Source organism: Dipodomys merriami, unplaced genomic scaffold (assembly GCF_024711535.1).
Source record: "Dipodomys merriami isolate MVZ:Mamm:240054 unplaced genomic scaffold, mDipMer1.0.p SCAF_78, whole genome shotgun sequence".
NCBI lineage: Eukaryota > Metazoa > Chordata > Mammalia > Rodentia > Heteromyidae > Dipodomys > Dipodomys merriami.
In genome coordinates, this window is record NW_027206379.1 from 2,387,001 (window position 1) to 2,405,297 (window position 18,297).

Consider the following 18,297-nt stretch of genomic DNA (forward strand, 5'->3'; position numbering starts at 1 on the left):
GTGGCTGGTGTGCATTTTCCAGCAGCCCTAGCCCTTGGCCAGCCTTCTAGCAGAAGCCACTGTCTCAGCACCCCTGGACCAAGGACCTGCTGCCCCAGCTGAGAGCATCCAGGGCCCACTAGCCTCCTGGCCGGAAGGCTGGTGGGACTTGTTGACTTCCCCACTGTCCCCGTCCCTGTTCTGGCCTTGGACAAGCCATGGACTCTCTGGGTCCCGTTTTCCTCCCTGTGCCCCATGCCTGCTTGTCAGGAGGGTGAGGAGCTGTGCAAAGTAGCTAGCCGGGGGCCAAGTACAGACCAGCTGTGAGGGCGGTGCCAGCCCAGCCTGAGGACCCTGCGGTCCAGTCCAGCTGGATGGCCTTCAGTTCACTGACCAGCCCAGCTCAGAACTTGGGCTAGGTGGGCTCCATCTTGCCTGTAGGCTTTGTAAGGCATGTGGAATTGTTTGGTACCTCACATGCTGGGCACGTATTCTCGTTGGCTGCCCACAGCCCATTTGACTGTATTGATAGTGGCCAGAGAATGATGCTAAATATTTCCAAATAGCTCTTGGCAGCAGAGACGTTCCCTGTCCCCAGTGGAGGGGGATCACCTGGCTGCTCATCTAATTCTGTGTGTGTGTGTGTGTGTGTGTGCGCGCGCGCGCACGTGTGTGCGTGTGTGCGTGCACGTGCACGCATGTGTGCATGTGCATGTGCATGTTAAGGCCTTGAGCTCTTGCTTGGCTTTCTTTTGCTCCAGACTAGTACTCTTTAACTTAAGCCACAGCTCCACATCCTGGTTTTTGGTAGTTAATTGGAGATAAAAGTCTCATGGACTTTCCTGCCCAGGCTGGCTTTGAACCACGACCCTCAGATCTCAGCCTCCTGAGTAGGTAGGATTCCAGGTGTGAACCACTGGTGCTTGGCTGAATCATTTTTAAGTATTGTAGAAAGACTGGGCATTTTAGTCTTGGCACTGATTAGCCACATGACATCATAGCGCTGTGGGAAGGGCTCCCATGGGGCTCGGGCACCATAATCCCGGACCTTCTGCCTCTTCATTAACCTCCAGACCTACGCTTGGCTGGGTTTTGCAATAGTTGGAGGCAGTAGCCTTGCGTGGCTGTGCCCACACCATGTAAACGTCCCGCAACACCCTCAGTCCTGTGAGACATTTCAGTGGAGACCAGGAGGTAAGGGGTTAAAGGCACACCCCAAACTTGCTGTTGGTGGGGTTGAGGCAGAGGCGTCATGCGATCCCATGCGATCCCAGGGTGACGCCTTGGGCTAGGCATTGGCCCCTGGGCCTTGGCACCTGTGTGACCACTGTTTTCCAGGAATGCTGGGTCATTTTGACAACAGAGCTTTCAGATTTTGCCCAATAAACAGATTTTGGAGAGCATCGATGAATTTGGCAAGACTTTGTTATTATGGTTCTGTTTAACTTTGGAAAGAAAATAAGAAACGATAGAAAGGTGTGTTTGTTTTCTGAAATGTGTTCCCTTCCCCAGATGTTCCTTTCTGCCCATTCCAAAGTGTTCCAAGCACGGTTCTCCAGTTTCCTCTCTGCGCGGCCGGACAATGAGGTCTTTGTGACCACATGGGAACCGCTTCCCTCTCCGGGGGCCGTGGGGGAGGCGCGGGCCATCTCACCGTCTCCCACCTCCCTGGAAACAAGTCTGTGCCAACCCTGCCAGCATCTGGCTCCCTGTTGGGGCTTTGGCAGGCGTGTTTCCCAGGGTGGTGATTGGCAGGGCTGGGGCTTGGGGTACCATGGTCTGTACTTCCTCCTGGACCCTCAAGCTGCCCCCCAAGCTTAAATTCTTGCATCCGCTGTGCACTTTCAGGCAGCAGGACTGACCCTTTTCCTTGGCTGTTTCTTGCACTGGAGATGGAACCCCAGGGCCTTGCATGTGCCTGGCAAGCACCGCACCACTGAGCGACACCACAGCCCCCTGCATCTCATGCTGCCAGATGAAGGGCAGAGGGAGTGTCACCAAAGGATAGAGGCCACAGCCACAAACCTGGCTGGGGTGGGGGTGGGAGCAGTCATGAGCAGTAAATAGGGACATGGGTACAACACACACACACACACACACACACACACACACCAGCCACAAACACACACACACACACACACACACCAGCCACAAACCTGGTGGGGGTGGGAGCAGTCATGAGCAGTAAATAGGGCCATGGGTACAACACACACACACACCTTAGAAGCACCTCTTCAGTTTCAGCAGGGTACTGGTGGCTCACACAATCTTTGCTACTCAGGAGGCTGAGATCTGAAGATCTCAGTTTGAAGCCAGCCCAGGGCAGGGAAGTCCATGAGACTCTTTTTTTTTTTTTTTTTTTTTTATGGTCAGTCGTGGGGCTTGAACTTTGGACTTGGGCTCTGTCCCTGCACTCTTCAGCTCAAGGCGAGCGCTCTACTGCTTGAGCCACAGTGCCACTTCCAGTTTTCTAGTGGTTTATTGGAAATAAGAGTCTCACGGACTTTCCTGCCCAGGCTGGCTTTGAACCGTGATCCTCAAATCTCAGCCTCCTGAGTAGCTAGGATTACAGGCATGAGCCACCAGCGCCCAGCTCCATGAGACTCTTATTTCCAATTAACCATCGAAAATGCCAGAAGTGGATCTGTGGCTTAAGTGGTAGAGTGCCAGAGTACCAGCCTTGAGGAAAAAAAAAAAAAGCTAAAGGACAACACCCAGGCCTTAAGTTGTCCCAGTAGTGGCACATATACACACTGGTTTCAAAGGGCAGCTAAGAGGCCTGTACAAAGCCTGTGCTTAGTGTGATCTGCACTCAGCAGTCTCTAAGGGCTCGCCTTATTTGGGGTGTGTGTTTAATGAAAACTCTTGTTTTTAAATAAATGCATCCTGCTTTAGAATACCCAAGATGCAGATAAAAATAGCCTGGGTTCATTATGCATTTCCAGCGTGTGGGGGGGCAGGGGTGAGGGGGCCCCACATGCTCTGAGACCTGTTGCTGGTCCTTGAAGCCTCTATTGCCCTGTGTGTGGGGGCTGTGGTCACCTCCAGTTCCAGAGGAGGAAACAGGCCCAGAATGTCGAAGGACCCTGTGGGCTTCACACAGAGACTAGAAGCAGCAGTGTGGGCCCACGCCTGCCTCTTGGAGGCTGTTTGAATTGTGGAGTATTTTCTTGGAAATTACCTAAGGAGCCCCTGGTGCAGGTTGGTAAACCTGGCATTGGACTCCTTGCCAGCCTAGACCTGGGAGGCAGAGGCGGGTCCTGGGAAGCGGTGTGACGTCACAGCTGCCCGCCTGGGTGGTCCAAGCCAGGGGCTGCTGCTCCTTGCACAAGAGCCCCCCTGAGCACTAGCCTGGGGCCTCCTGAGGAGGGGTGAGGAGCGGCAGTAGATGCCTTCTTCCAGAAAGGCCCAGATGGGCTCTCTCGTTCTTTGCCATGGTCCTGGGCCACTTCCGGGAGCCTGGCCGGCCGGGAGCCGTGGAACCAGGACGGTATGTAATCAGAATGCTATATTTTGTCGAAAATAAGAATGTTAGTAACGGGCTGGTTGCTGGCAAGTCAAACTGGGACTCTGAAATACATATTTTTCCCTGCTCTGCCCCAAACCTTCTAATTAGTGAGAACGCACATTTGCAGACATAAATCAGATGTCCTATTCCCTCACGAGCTGTCCCCGGAGTCCCTGAGCTGGTCACATTTCATGGTTGCTAAATTGAGGTTTGTAAAGTGTGTGTGCAATATGCATGTGTCGGCACTACACACATGTGTACATAGCCAGGCACATGCGCTCCGATGCTAATATGTTCACGTGTGTGTGTACACATGTGACAGGCTGAGGATGCAGAGAGGCAGGGGTGTCCAAGGGACCCAGCTGGTCGGTGGCTGTCACAACTGTGAGGTACAGAGGTCACTCAGAGCACACTTAGTGGGGGACAGCTGAGGGGTACTTCTGGACATCCCCTCCCCCCTCCCCCCTCCCCCCTCCCCCGGCTCCTGGAACAGCGGAAAAGGCCATGGTCTCTAGGAACTGGCCCTGCAGGCTGACTGATGTCCCCTCCCTTTGCTGGGTCTTGGCTGGTAGGCCATGTGGGGTGCTGGGGCTTGCTCTGTCCTGGATGTGGGGGGGCTGGCTGTCAGGAGCAATGGCACATCAGGACTGCCCTGGCCCTGGTGTGGCCCAGGTGAGCCTTTTACCCCTGCAGGCATCTGTCCTTAGGTCTGTGGACAGGGAGGGAAGGGGCCAAGCTGCGCATCCATTCCGGGGTCCATACCCAGCCTTCCAGGCCCCAATTCTATTTGATTCAAGGCCAGTGCTCTCACACTCGGTTCCCTGGGTCAAAAGGAAGTAGTGTTTAGGCCAGGTGCACTTGGGAAATCCTCTGTGGAAGGGAGTGAACTGTTTCTTACCTAGAAGAGCCCCTCCCCCTCCTTTTTTTTTTTTTTAATTGTGTGCTGATACTGGGGCTTGGATTCAGCACATCACTGGTCTTGCTTATCTTTCTTGTTCACAGCTGGTGCTCTACTGCTTGAGTCAAGCCTCTAGTCTGACTTTTAGCTGGTTACTTGGAGATGGAGTCTCTCAAACTTTCCTTCCAAGGCTGGCTTTAGAACTGCAATCCTCCCAATCTTCATCTTCTGAATGGCTGAGGTTATAGTTGGGAGCCCAAGCTCCTGGCTCCTTAGAGGCTTTAATGGTGACAAGGCTCCAGGCTAGGTCTGCCTTTGCGCAGACAACTTTTATAGGTCAGATAGAAAGGGCAGGTGTGACTGAGCCTGACACACCAGTACTCCTTCCTGTCACCCCTGCTTGGTGGCTTCTTCTTAGTTGTCTGAGACTCAAGTCAAAGTAAGTCCTCATCACTCTTGTTAAGAGGTTTGGGTGGCTCAAGTCTGAAATCCTAGCTGCTTTGGAGGCTGAGATGGGGGATCATGGATGGAGGACAACTTGGCCATAAAGAAGTTCATGAGACTCTGTCTCAACCAGTGGTTGGGTGTGGTGGCGTTGATCTACCATACAAACAATCAGGGATGCTGGCCTGAGCATAAACGACTCTACCTTGAAAATAACTAGGGGAACAAGGGACTGGATGCATGGCTCCAGTGGTAGAGTACCCGCCTAGCAACCAGGAGGCCCTGAGTTCAATCCCCAGTGTCCTGTGTGAGCAGAGCCCCGTGTGCTCTTTGGATTTGTCCACTCTCGCGTCTCGCCTTGCCCCTGGCTCTTGGCCTGCCATGGACTGCCTCCTGTCCTTGGCACAGGACTGCACAGGGCAGCCTTTGTGCGCCCTGTCACAGCCCCGAGGGAGGAGGAGGACCCTGGCTTGTGCACCTGAGCTGGAAGGTATTTGGAAGGTGACCTCCTAGGTTTTAAAATCTTGCTAGTGATTTCTTATTTCCTGCTCAGCCTCTGCCCTGCCCCCTCCTGCTCCCTGTGCCCTGCCTCCCGACCACTGCGCGGTGCTCCTGGGTGAGGTGGGAAACACTAGGATGGGGACAGAGGGTGAGCCCTGAGCTGCCTGGACAGGGTGGCACCTGCTCTCCATGAAGCTGGGCGGGGAGACATGGCCATGTTCTGCAGACCCTGGAGTAGAGCTCTGAATGTTAGGCCAAGGGCATAACGTGCATACAGCATTCTAGAAGTTTCCTCCTGATGTTTCCCAGCCCCTGCCTGCCTCCCTTGCCCCGGCAGGTTCTGCTTTTCCAACTTCACAGCCAGCCTGGGACCCGTCCACGATCCAGCTCCCTACTCTTTGTGGTTGTAGGAAGAGTTGGGGAGTCTCAGTTGGGGAGAGGTGAAACAGTCTGAACAGGTCTCAGGGTGTGCTGACCAGATTCATGCTGCCTTCAGGCCAGGCTGCATCCAGCAGGCATTCTGTATAGCCTGCAGAGAGAGTTTTATGAGGATGTAAGGGTGAAGATGGGGCTGTCGGAGACTTGGTCTGCTCTGGTGGGGTTCAGATTGAGGCTTGAGGCCAGACTGGGGACCAGGAGAAAATTCATGGTGTGCACTGGCTTGGTGGTAGACAAGGGATGGATGATGGAATGGATGGATAGATGGATTGATGGATCGATGGATGGATACAGGGATGGATGAATGCATGCATAGATGGATGGGTAGATGGATGGATGGGTGGATGGATATAGGGATGGATGGATAGATGGCTATGTGGATGGATGTGTGGATGGATGCATGGATGGATGGGTAGAGGGATAGGTGGATGCATGCATAGATGGATGGATATGTGGAAGGGTGGATGTATGGATGGGAGGTTGAGGAGGGCTGTAGGTAGTCCAGCTAGAGAGGGAGGAGAGCTGTACCTTTTCCCTGAATTGGCTAGTGTTATCAGGACCCCACTCCTGCTGAAGTTGGCTGAGCTTTCCCATAAAAGGCAGCATATCTGCTGGCTTAAAGGATACTTAAGATTTTATTATTGTTATAAGTGTTACATTGTTATAAATGTCCAGTACAATATTTAGAAACTCCGAATCATAGCTGGCACCAGTGGCTCACGCCTATGATCCTGCTCAGTAGGCTGAGATCTGTGGATTATGGTTCAAAGAGCCTGGGGAAGACAAATCCTAGACACTTTTTTTTTTTGGTGGGGGTGGGGGAGTCAGTCGTGGGGCTTGAACTCTGGGCCTGGGTGCTGTCCCTGAGCTCTTCAGCTCAAGGCTAGTGCTTTACCACTTGAGCCACAGCACCACTTCTGCTTTTCTGGTGGTTCATTGGAGATAAGAGTCTCTCTGATATTCCTGCCCAGGCTGGCTTTGAACTGCTTAGCCTCCTGAATAGCTGGGATGTCAGGTGTGAGCCACCGGCGTCCGGCTAAGATCCTCAGACTCTTGTTCCCAAGTTGTATGCTAGTTGGGGACAGACTCACTTGAAAACACAAAATTCTGTGGTTAGAATCGTAGTCATCGTGCTTGCTGGAGGGTTGAGGGGCAGCCATCGCCACCCCAGCGGGACGGAGGGGCCCACACTGAGCATCTGCCAGGGCGACATGAGCTGGCCTCGTGAGCCATCAATGTACACCTGAGTTTGAGTGTTCATTGTTTCCTTGTCTTAATTAAGGAAGTCCGGCCAGCAGCAGGGGGTGGGGGTGGGGGTGGGGGTGGGGCGTTTTAAAGTGTGCTCATAGCCCCTGGTGAATCCTTCACTGCCCGAGGGGCTGCAGCTATTCTCAGCAGATGGTTTGCAGCACACTGTGAGAGGACAGGCTGGTCCCATGTCCCTGTGCACTGGGAGGGGACTGGCTGGCCCCATGTCCCTGGGGACAGGCTGGCGCTGTGTCCCTGTGCACTGGGGGTGGACAGGCTGGCCCCATGTCCCTGTGCACTGGGAGGGGACAGGCTGGCCCTGAGTCCTTGTACACTGGGGGAGGACAGGGACAGGCCGTCCCTGTGCTTTGGGGGCTGCATGGGTTTTCCCCTCTATCTCCATTCTCCCAGTGCTTTTTGAACAACTGATCTCAGAGGGGACTAGAACTTTCTAACACTGCCACCACCCCAGGCTGAATGCTTTGAAGTTTCATGTTTTACCCTGAAATGCATGGGAATTTATTTGTCAGACTCTTAGTCATTGTCACTGGTTTTAGTTAAAATAAATAAAAACCTAATATGGTTCAGATTTCAAATATACAGTATATGGAATAAAGTACATAGAATTATATCTGAGGAATGGTGTCTGAGACCTGTATTCAAGAAAATAATAAAAATTTATGTCTACGTAAATAAATTTTGTGTCTACAAAGGAAAACTGAAATACATATTCCACCTCATCTGCAGTTTCCTTCTCTCCTTCCTTCCCGTCCCTTTTCTTCCCCCCTTCCTCCCCTTTCTTCTCTTTCTCTTCATGTCGGTGGCTTTTGAAGAAGAGAAAGAATCACCATCCCCCCCTTTTTTTATAGAGCTTTTTTGTAGAGTTGGGGATTGAACCCAGGGCCCGGCCTATGTAGACAAGCACACTACCCCTGGGTTACCCCCAGCTCTCTGATTTAAAGGGTACAATTCTGTGGCACTAAAAACATTCTCAGAGCCAGGCACCAGTGGCTCACAGCTGTAATCCTTGCTACTTAGGAGGCTGAGATCAGATGATTGAGGTTTGAAGCCAGCCTAGGTTCAAATAAGAGTCCATGAGACTCTTACTTCCAATTAACTACCAAAAAGCCAGATGTGGAATTGTGGCTCAGATGGTAGAGTGCCCGTCTAGCCCTGGTGCGTGAACGCCAGCATTGATTTTTATGGGGAGAAGGTTGTGCGCGGTGGGCGTGCACAGTGGGCCGGGTGATGCTCAGGGGATGAGGCAGACTCCAGGGGTGTCGAGGAAAGCCCCTTTTTCATAAGGAGTGCTGATGCTAGACCACAGAGAGACTGAAGAGCAGGCCAGAGCCTGGAAGGGCCCTGGGGGGGCGGGGCACGGGGGTCCTGTGAATGTAGTTTGAAAAGCCCCGGCTGCTGGCTGGTTCTCAAGCCCTGGTACCCAGGGCCCCAGGTCGCCAGGGTGTGCGGCGGGGGGATGTGCCGCTGTGGGTGGAGTGACACAGGGTGCACGGCTGCACTTTGGTTGTCAGGCCCAGACATGCTCCGCAATCACCGGGTTTTACATTCCTCTCCAGCGCTGCTGGCTGCCTCCTGGCTTCCTCCTCCAGGAAGCCTGCCGGCCAGTTCTTCCCTTGTGGCACCCGGTTCCTGCTACCACCTTTCCTTCTTGCTTAGGTGGTGGTGTAACTGTATGAGTGTGACTGGGGCTTTTCAGCGTGGACCTCCGAGTCCTGGCCCTGGCTGATGATAACTCCACAGACCGCCTGGATTCCTCCCAGCCCAGCCGCTCCTGCGAGCCACAGTCGGGAGCGGGGGGTGGGGGTGGGGGGCAGGCATCCAACCAGGCCTGGACGCAGACTGCCGCTTATCTGGGGGTGATGGCCGGGAACTGCATGGCCTCGAAGCGGGCCTTGTTTGGGGTAACTGTGTACACCACGTAAACCATGGGCTCTTGGAGAAGAGGCCCAGACATCTGCTGCGAATTCTATATATAAACACTGGAGATGCTCAGAGGAGTTAAAATGGGCTTGTTGGCACTTGGCTGTGTAGATTCCTGGTTCTCCTGTAGCAGAGAGCGGCCACAACCCTGGCCTCGGTAGAAGGGAGCCGGAGCAGGCCTCCGGGGTCCTGGGCAGAGCAGGCCTGCACCATTCACACAGGTCTGAACTATGTGCCGCGCTCACCTGATCAGAGGCGCTGAGGCCCCGAGGCCCCCTCCAAGGAATGTGGGGGTGTTGGCGCTGCTGCCGAGAAGACCTGCACCAGATGAAACTGACTGAGACATCAGGATGGGCAGAGGGAGTCAGCCTGAGCAGTGGACGGCTGTTTTTTTGAAGTGGGTATGGAGGTGCATGCTTATAATCCCAGCACTCAGGTGGCTGAGATGGGAGGATTGTGAATTCTAGGTCAGCTTGAACTACACAGTGAAACTCCTGTCTGGAAAAACAACAACATGGGTTGGAGGTGAACCTCAAGTGGTAGAGTACCCACCTGGCAAGAGTGAAGCCCTGAAGCCCTCAGTTCAAACCCCAGTACCATCAAGGTGCCAAACCCCACCCCACTGTGTATTTTCATGGAGGAGAAAGTCACATAGTGTAAAATCAGCCTTCTTAAGTCACAATTCTGCCACAGTGAGGATTTTGCAAGGTGTGTAGCTGCTACCTCTGTCTGCTTCTAGAACTTTCAGGAAACCCATGTTACACTCACCAGGCAGTCATCCCTCATTTTTCCTGCTCTCTGCCCCAGATCCTGCAGACTCTAGTCCACTTCGTGTGTCTTTCACTAAGTTTGTTCTGGACATTTCATATAACGCATCATCCAGTGTGGATTTTTTTTTTTTCGGTTGGTCATGGGGCTTGAACTCTGGGCCTGGGCGCTGTCTCTGAGCTCTTCAGCTAAAGGTGAGCACTGTACCACTTGAGCCACAGCTCTACTTCTGGTTTTCTAGTGTTACGTGGAGATAAGAGTCTCGTGGACTTCCATGCCCAGGCTGGCTTTGAACTGTGATCCTCAGATCTCAGCCTCCCAAGTGTCTAGGATTACAGTTGTGAGCCATTGGCACCTATGAAGCTCTTATCTCCAATAAGCTATCAAAAAAGCTAAAAGTAGAGCTGAAGCTGAAGTGATAGGGCATAAGCCTTGAGCACAAAGGCCCAGGGACAATGCCCAGGTCTTGAGTTCAATCCCCAGGGCTGGCATCAATTAATAAATCAGGAAAGTGAGGGGTGGTGAATCATTGCCCCAAATCCCACTACTGCACGCAAGCCAGTGTTGGGCCAGGACCTCAAGCGTGAATAGACACAGCCCAGGGTGAATGAATGAAACGAAGACACAGTCCCCTGCTTGGCTTGGGCTTATTTCCTGAGCCCCTTAAGGTGCGCGCTGCTGGCCTGAGCCTCTGTGCCAGATCCTGTGCAAGGCCCCGCCTCTGATGTGGAGCAGCCCAAACGAATCCCGTTTTCCAGGGACGATGTTGAGGAGAGAGAGGGCAAGGTGCAGCTGGGCCTTCTGCCAGGCCGCTGGCCCTGGAGTCCTGTCGGGAGAGGCTCCTGAGCTGACGCCAGAGGGCTGGTCTGTCATTTTGTCCTCGTCATAAGTGGCAAAATAGGTGGCATTGAATAAGATATTTATGAGGTGTTGGTAGGATCCTAGCCAGTGAGCAAAAGTGTCAGGTATGGAGTTTGAATCCCAGTCTCAGATCCAAAAAGAAAGAATATAGTAAAACATTTTATAAGCATTTTATGCATGTCTGTTACCATAGCTTTGTAGGAGGCTGAGATTGGGAAGATTGTGGTTTAAGGCTAGTATAGGCAAAGAAGTTTGTAAGACCCCCATTCAATAGAAAAAGGTGGGCATGGTAGCATGTACCTGTCATTCCCAACTACCGTAGGAAGCATACATAGGATTGAAGTCCAGAATGGCCTGGACAAAAAAGTTTTAGAGACCTAAACTCAACTAAAAGCTTGGATGCAGTGATGAATTTCTATCATTCCAGCTAAGGTAGAAATCATAAATAGGAAGATCAAAATCCAAGCCGGCCTAGGCTAAAAGTAAGACCTAGCTCATAAAATAACTAAAGCTTGCCAGACACGGGTGGCTCACGCCTGTAATCCTAGTTACTCAGGAGGCTGAGATCTAAGGATTGTGGTTCAGAGCCAGCCTGGGCAAGAAAGTCTGTGAGACTCTTATCTCCAATAAACCGCCAGAAAACTGAAAGTGGTGCTGTGGCTCAAGTGGTAGGACACTAGCCTTGAACTGAAGAGCTGAGGGACAGCGCCCAGGCCCAGAGTTCAAGCCCCACAACCGACAAAAAATTAAAGTCCAAAGGAGATTGTTGGCTCAAGCAGTAGAGTGCTTGTCTACACAAACACAAGGCCCAGAACTCATACCCCAGTACCACCAAAAAGCCTCCAAAAAGTAAAAAATACATTGGCCAGAGACATGTGCCCGAGAAGATGGCCTTTTCTTTGCCAGCCTGTGCCCCCAGCTGGCGCTTCCTGGGTTCTGTCCACGATGTGGGTTTGTGGCTTTTGTGTTTGACATAACGCACCTGACATTTCCACAGCTCTTATTTGTTTTGCTATTATTAATTAGTCTCTAATTACATTAGGATTTTTCTCCGTTTTTCCCCCTTTGGTCTTTCATTCCTGTATTGGGACTTGAACTTGGAGTCTGGGTGCTGTCCCTGAGTTTTTGACTTTAGCCACAGCTCCACTTCTGGCTTGTTGGTGGTTTATTGGAGATAAGAGACTCGTGGATGTTCCTGCCCGGGCTGGCTTTGAACCATGATCCTCAGATCTCGGCCTCCTGAGTAGCTGGAATTACAGGTGTGAGCCACCAACCAGCTCTGGACAGATTTAAAAAATATATATTCTTTTAAGTTTCTTGGGATAAAGTGCCAGGGAAGCCTCAGGGTGTTAGGTCCCTTAGCTTAGCTCTGCAGCGTTGTCAGAGATCTGTTCTGACCTCTGTCCTTGGTCACCTGTGTTTTTCCTGGTGATTTTGGTGGGTCTGGGCATTTAGATGGCCAGGCCTGCCTGTCCTGCATCCAGCCTGTTGCTCTCTTCAGTCTGGAGACACCAAGGTGCAACCTCAAGGCCCCCAATCCCCTTCCAAGCCTCCTGCCTAACCTTCTTTTCTTTCTGGAATTTCCCTGGGATTTCTTCTCATCACTTCCTGGAGTTCTAGCCACCAGCCTGATCCTGAGGTCTATTGCCAAAGGCTGCAGTGTCTCTGGTGGGAGGGGACCCGACCCACAGGGGGCTCCACAGTGAGAGGGCAGGGAAGGAGGCAGGCTCTGCAAGGCCTGGCAGGAAAGGAGCCCCTGGGACCAGCAACTGCCGTGTTTGCCAGCCACATGCTCTACCGTCTTGCACTTCTACCTCAGGACCTTTGCACCAGTCTCCGCCTCCCTCGCTTAGAATGCAGCTTCTCTCTTACCCTCCCCTCCCCTCCCATCTGCCCCATTCCCAGCACTGATGTCTAATGCCACCAAAATTCCCCATTCATTGTTGCTTCCAGTCTATTTCCTTGTGAAATACCCACTCCAGCAGGTGCTGGGTGCTTGGGAACGACGGTGGGAGGTGTCCTGTCCCTTAGCCACCTGTGGTTTTCTCTTAGTATTTGCTTTCTCCTCTGCACTTTCCCTCTGGTATGGAGTCCACCTTGGGCACAGGAAGGTGTGTGCAACTTGTGATCTGTGGGCGGGGCCTTGTGTGGCCACGCCTCTCCCATGTAACTGCTCACACCAGCCAGGTCTTGATTGGTGGACGGGACATGCCTCCCGCATGTCATTGCCAGCCTCAGCCTGGGCTCCCTGGGAGAAGGTGGAGGGTCTGTGCTGTCAGCTGGGCCTGGGCAGCGTGCCACCCACACGAGACCCAGGGCAGTCAGTTGCCCAGGAGACAAGCACACCATGTGGGTCCTTCTTCAGACTTTGAAATGAAGTGTGTGGTTTCCTCAAGTTGGTCTGAGAAGCAGGAGCCTATCCTGGCAGAGCCTGCCTGCGCTGGCCATGCTACCCTGGCTGGCCCTCTCTCCTAGAGGCTGGCTTTCAGGCTCCCACAGATTTGGCAGGGGAAAGACCCAAGAAATTACAACACCCCCACCTTTTCCGCCTTTGAAGCAGCGCACACCTGAACTGCCCCAAGTCTAAACTGGGGAAATGTGGTCTTTCCAGTTGGTGGAGAGACAGCCGGCAGAGCTGGGTCCTGTGTGCCTGGGTGGCTTGCAGCCGCTCCACCCCTCTCCCTGGGCTGGGCTGGGCTGGTCCCAGGCCCCCCTCCTGCCCTGGCACCGGGCTTTAGGGAAGCTTCTGCTGCGTTCCTAGCCTGGCTCCTTCAGCCGCAGTCCCTCTTCTCCTCCCACAGTGCTTTCTTGGCAGAGGAGCTGAGAGGAGAGCCACATCCCAAGTCGGGCTTTTCCCTGCCTGCTTTTTACAAGGGCTCCTCGGGCGGGGCCCACCTGGTAGAGGGCTTCACGGGGCCTGAGGATAGCACACACAGTGTGTGTGTGTGTGTGTGTGTGTGTGTGTGTGTGTGTGTGTGTGTGTGTGTGTGTGTGTGTGTGTGTGTGTAGTGTGTGTGTGTAGTGTGTGTGTGTGTATGTGTAGAGTGTGTGTATGTGTAGAGTGTGTGTGTGTGTGTGTATGTGTAGTATGTGCACGTGACTGGGGACTCCCAGGTTAGCACCACAGCATGGAATTTCAGCAAGCCCCAGCACATCACACCCTGGTTGGACGTGTGACAACAAACCCAAGACCTGGCACTGGGGGAGCTGGGCACACCCAGCCTCCCCGCGCGTACAGGAAGTAGGGTTTTGGTGGTCCTGCGCCAGGTGGCCAGGTGGCTGCGGATGAATGGGAGTGCACACTGCCCAGGCGTGCCTTGGGGGGACCTCAGCCTGCTGGTGCCCCCCACCCCATCCTTCCGGCCTTCACGGATTCCCTGGTCCTGGGCACCTTCCCGCTCTTCCACTGCCTCCTAAGGGTGAGGCCTCCCATCCTCTTGCCGGCCCACCCTCCCTGGAGGCCGGGTCTCCTCCCCAGGGCAGAGCGAGCTCGGTGTCTTGATTGGGGTTTCTATGGGCGGGAGCAGTCCGAGCAGCTGCCTCCATGCGCAGAGGCTTCTGCGTTTCCTGCACACGGAGGACCATCCTCTGAACACAGTGGGGAGAGGAAAGGGATTTTTTCCCCCCACCTTTGGACAGTACTGGGGTTTGAACTCAGGATCTTGTGCATGCTAAGTGACTCTCCATCTTTTGAGCCACGCCTCCTTCCCATTTGACTTAGTTCTGTTTTGAATGGAGTATCACTGTTAAGCCAGGGCCAACCTGGACTGTGATCCTCCTATTTGGACGTCCTGAACAGCTGAGATTACAGGTGTATATCACCACACACAGAATTTTTTTTTGTTGAGCTGGTATTGCACAAACTTCTTGCATAGGCTGGCTTTGAACCTCAATCCTCTACACCAGTGTGGCTCACAGGTGCAAACCTCTGTGCCTGGGCCATTTCTTGCTTGCTTTTTCTTTTAGTAGCAGCATCCTAATTAGTGTGTGCAAAGTGGCTTTTCACTGTGATTTTGGTTTGCATTTTCCTAGTGGTTGGAGAGACTAGGCATCTTTTCATGTATTTCATGTATGTGTCAGCCATTTGTGCATCAGTTGTGTTTGCCTGTGTGCATGCGTGTGTGCGTGTATGGGGGCCAGTCTTGGGACTTGAACTCAGGCCTGGGCACTCTCCCTGAGACTTTTCACTCAAGGCTAGCACTCTGCCTGAACCACAATTCTACTTCTGGCTTTTTGCTGGTCAATTGGAGATAAGAGTCTTATGGACTTTCCTGCCTGGGTTGGCTTAGAACTTCAGTCCTCAGCTCAGCCTTCTGAGTAGCTGGGATTATAGGTGTGAGCCACCAGTGCTTGGCCTTGTGCATATTCTTTGAAGAAATGCCTGTTCAAGTCTTTTGTCCATTTTGTATGGAGGTGGTTTTGATTTGGTGGTACTGGATTTGAACTCAGGACCTTGCACTTATGAGGCAGGTACTCTACCGTTCAAGCCTCTCTCAGCCCCATTCTGCTCAGGTTATTTTGTGATGATGTTGGAGAGGAAGTTTTGGTGCTCCTGCTTCAAGTGGTCTTGATCTCAGGCCCCCCTGGGTCTCCCCATCCTTCAGAGCAGTCCTCTGAAAATAGGAGGGGCCCAGATGGAGCCGGCTCTGCTGCTGTCCATGAGTGGCAGTCCTGGGCGCCCCTGGACGGCGGCCCAGGCAGGCTCTTCCTGCTAAGGGGCCCATGGAGGTCGGCACAGGATTTAGTTCTAGGGCTTTCTCTGCTCAAGTGTAATTTGTTTTGATTTCTGTGTTTGAAGGAACCTCTTGGTAGTGTGGGTGTTGTGGTTGGCTGGTGGTCCTCATCGGTGTGGGGACCCCAGTGGTCTGCAGCTCCCAGGAGGAAAGTCAGCTGTCCCTAGCCAAGTCCTGATTATTTGTGGAGAGTTTGTGGCCAGCCCAGCCTAGAGCTGCTGACTACCTACCAGTGTAGCCCCCGGACCCTCACGGGCTGCCTGTGATGATGTCTGATCTCCCCCACACACACCCCCCATTCTCCTCCAGACCAGTGTGAGAGAGAGAGAGAGACCCTCACTGGTCTGGTGGTGTGAAGCTGGGGAGATAGCCTGATGTCTGGGAGACCCAGATGCATGGTGCCAGGGTGGCTGGGAGGCTAGAGGCTGGATGGAGGCTGTGGAGGCCAGGCGGGAGCTTGATCTCATTCCATGGCACTGGTCCAGGGAGCGCTCAACGGTGTTTGGGGGTGGCTTCTGAGAGGCCTCTAAGCTGATCTATCTATCTATCTATCTATCTATCTATCTATCTATCTATCTATCTATCTATCTATCTATCTTGTGTCAGTCCTGGGGCTTAAAGTTGGCCTAGACATTGTCCCTGACCTTTTTCTCAAGGGTAATGCTCTCACTTGAGCCATAGCTCCACTTCTGGCTTTTTGGTGGTGTTACTTGGAGATAAGATTCCAATGGCCCAGTGCTGGTGGCTCAAGCCTGTCATCCTAGCTACTCAGGAGGCTGAGATCTGAGGATTGCGGTTCAAAGCCAGCCCGGGCAGGAAAGGCTGTGAAACTTTTTTTTTTGTCAGTCGTGGGGCTTGAACTCTGGGCCTGGGCGCTGTCCCTGGGCTCTTCAGCTCAAGGCGAGTGCTCGACGGCTTGAGCCACAATGCTACTTCCAGTTTTCAAGTGGTTTATTGGAGATAAGAGTCTCACGGACTTTCCTACCTGGGCTGGCTTTGAACCTTGATCCTCAGATCTCAGCCTCCTGAATAGCTAGTATTACACACGTGAACCACTGGTGCCCGGCGGCTGTGAAACATTTTATCTCCAATAGACCACCAGAAAACCAGAAGTGGTGCTGTGGCTCAAGTAGTAGAGCACTTGCCTTGAGCTGAAGAGCTGAGGGACAGCACTCAGACCCTGAGTTCAAGCCCCATGACTGACCAAAAAAAAAAAGAAAAAGATTCTCATGGACTTTCTTGCCCAGGCTGACTTTGAGCCGTAATCCTCAGATCTCAGCCTTCTGCATAGCTAGGATGACAGGTGTGAGCCACCAGTGCTGGCTTTAAACCTTTTTTTCTTTTTTTTTGGTCGGGACGTCTCCAATCATTGTGGGGAAGACATGGAACTCACAGCGGGAAGACGCAGGCCATAGCTCTGGGATGGGACCTGCGTCGGCACAGCCACCACAGAGCCCCTGGGCGGAGGCTCAGTGCAGCCCCGCCACACCTCCCGGCCTGCAGGGCTCTGAGCCACCTCTCAGAGCTTGGCCCCTTGGCTAGGCCTTTGCTGGGCAGCAGGGCCAGGACTGTGTCCTCCTCTGGTCTCCTCTGCATCAGATTTCTCTGCAGAGTGATGTGTAGGGCAAGACCTAACACCCAGGACGTCACCGTTCTTGGGGAGAGAGACCAGCCATGTGGGTCCAATCAGAGGCTAGTCCCAGCCCCGGGTCACGGGGTGGGCAGGTGCCAGGCGCCCCCTCTGTCCCGCCGTCCTCACAGTGTGCTTGTGTCCACAGCCTCGCCACTCCTGCTGTTTGCCAACCGCCGGGACGTGCGGCTGGTGGACGCGGGCGGAGTGAAGCTGGAGTCCACCGTGGTGGTGAGCGGGCTGGAGGACGCGGCCGCCGTGGACTTCCTGTTCTCTACGGGAGCCGTGTACTGGACAGACGTGAGCGAGGAGGCCATCAAGCAGGCCTACCTGAACCAGACTGGGGTGGCCGCCCACACTGTGGTCATCTCCGGCCTGGTGTCGCCCGACGGCCTGGCCTGCGACTGGGTGGGCAAGAAGCTGTACTGGACGGACTCAGAGACCAACCGCATCGAGGTGTCCAACCTCAACGGCACGTCCCGCAAGGTGCTCTTCTGGCAGGACCTGGACCAGCCGCGGGCCATCGCCCTGGACCCCGCTCACGGGTAAACCCGCCACCCCTTCCCACGGTCCCGCTTCCTAATTATTATGATTTTTGTGCCTGTCCTGGGGCTTAAACTCCAGGTCTGGACCCTGTCCCTGACCTTTTTTTTTTTTTTTTTTTGTTCAAGGCTGGTGCTCTACCACTTGAGCCACAGCTACACCCCTGGCTATTTGGTGATTAATTGGAAGATTCTCATGGGCTTTGCTGCCCAGACTGGCTTTGGACCACAATCCTCAGATCTTAGCCTCTGAATAGTTAGGATTGCAGGGTGAGCCACTGGCACACAGCTCTTTTTCTTTAATTCTTCTTTTGCTTTAAGCCATGTTGGCAGCACTTTGCAGATTAGCTGGTCAGGGTCACTAAAGGCTCTGAGAAGCTGTGGCTCGAGCCCGACCTGGGCAACATGGCCCCAGCAGGCGTTCTGAGCTGAAGCGGCAGGGACAGCCTGGATAGACCATCCTCCCGTGCGCCACCATCCTTGGTGACGCTGGGCCGCTGGGGCTCCCCGGACTCCAGACAGCGGCTGCCCTCTGCTGCCGTAGTTCTGAGCTCTGCTTTGCACCTCAGTGTCCCCATCTAGCATTGATATCACCCGCTTGGCCATTCCCCCTGGGAGTCTCCTCCCTGCCCGAGGGCGGCCACCGGCCTAGAGCAAGCTGCTGGTGAACCTGATTCGTTCAAATGCCTTGGGCCTGCTTGGGACGTTGGATTGAGGGCCGTCCGCTATTGTTCAAATCTGAGGGTTGGAAGAGCCAGATGAAGGGGTGCTGGATGCTGAGCCCACCTGTGTGCCTGGCATGCGCG

At 53.6% G+C, this 18,297-nt stretch overlaps 1 protein-coding gene across 1 annotated transcript in view; it reads left to right on the forward strand.

The window, feature by feature from the left end:
- The window catches only part of Lrp5 (LDL receptor related protein 5), a 93,935-nt gene that overhangs the window by 10,783 nt on the left and 64,855 nt on the right, over positions 1 to 18,297 (forward strand). The window contains 1 exon segment of the mRNA XM_070009740.1: positions 17,098 to 17,494. Within this exon segment, the coding sequence (XP_069865841.1) occupies positions 17,098 to 17,494 (397 nt within the window).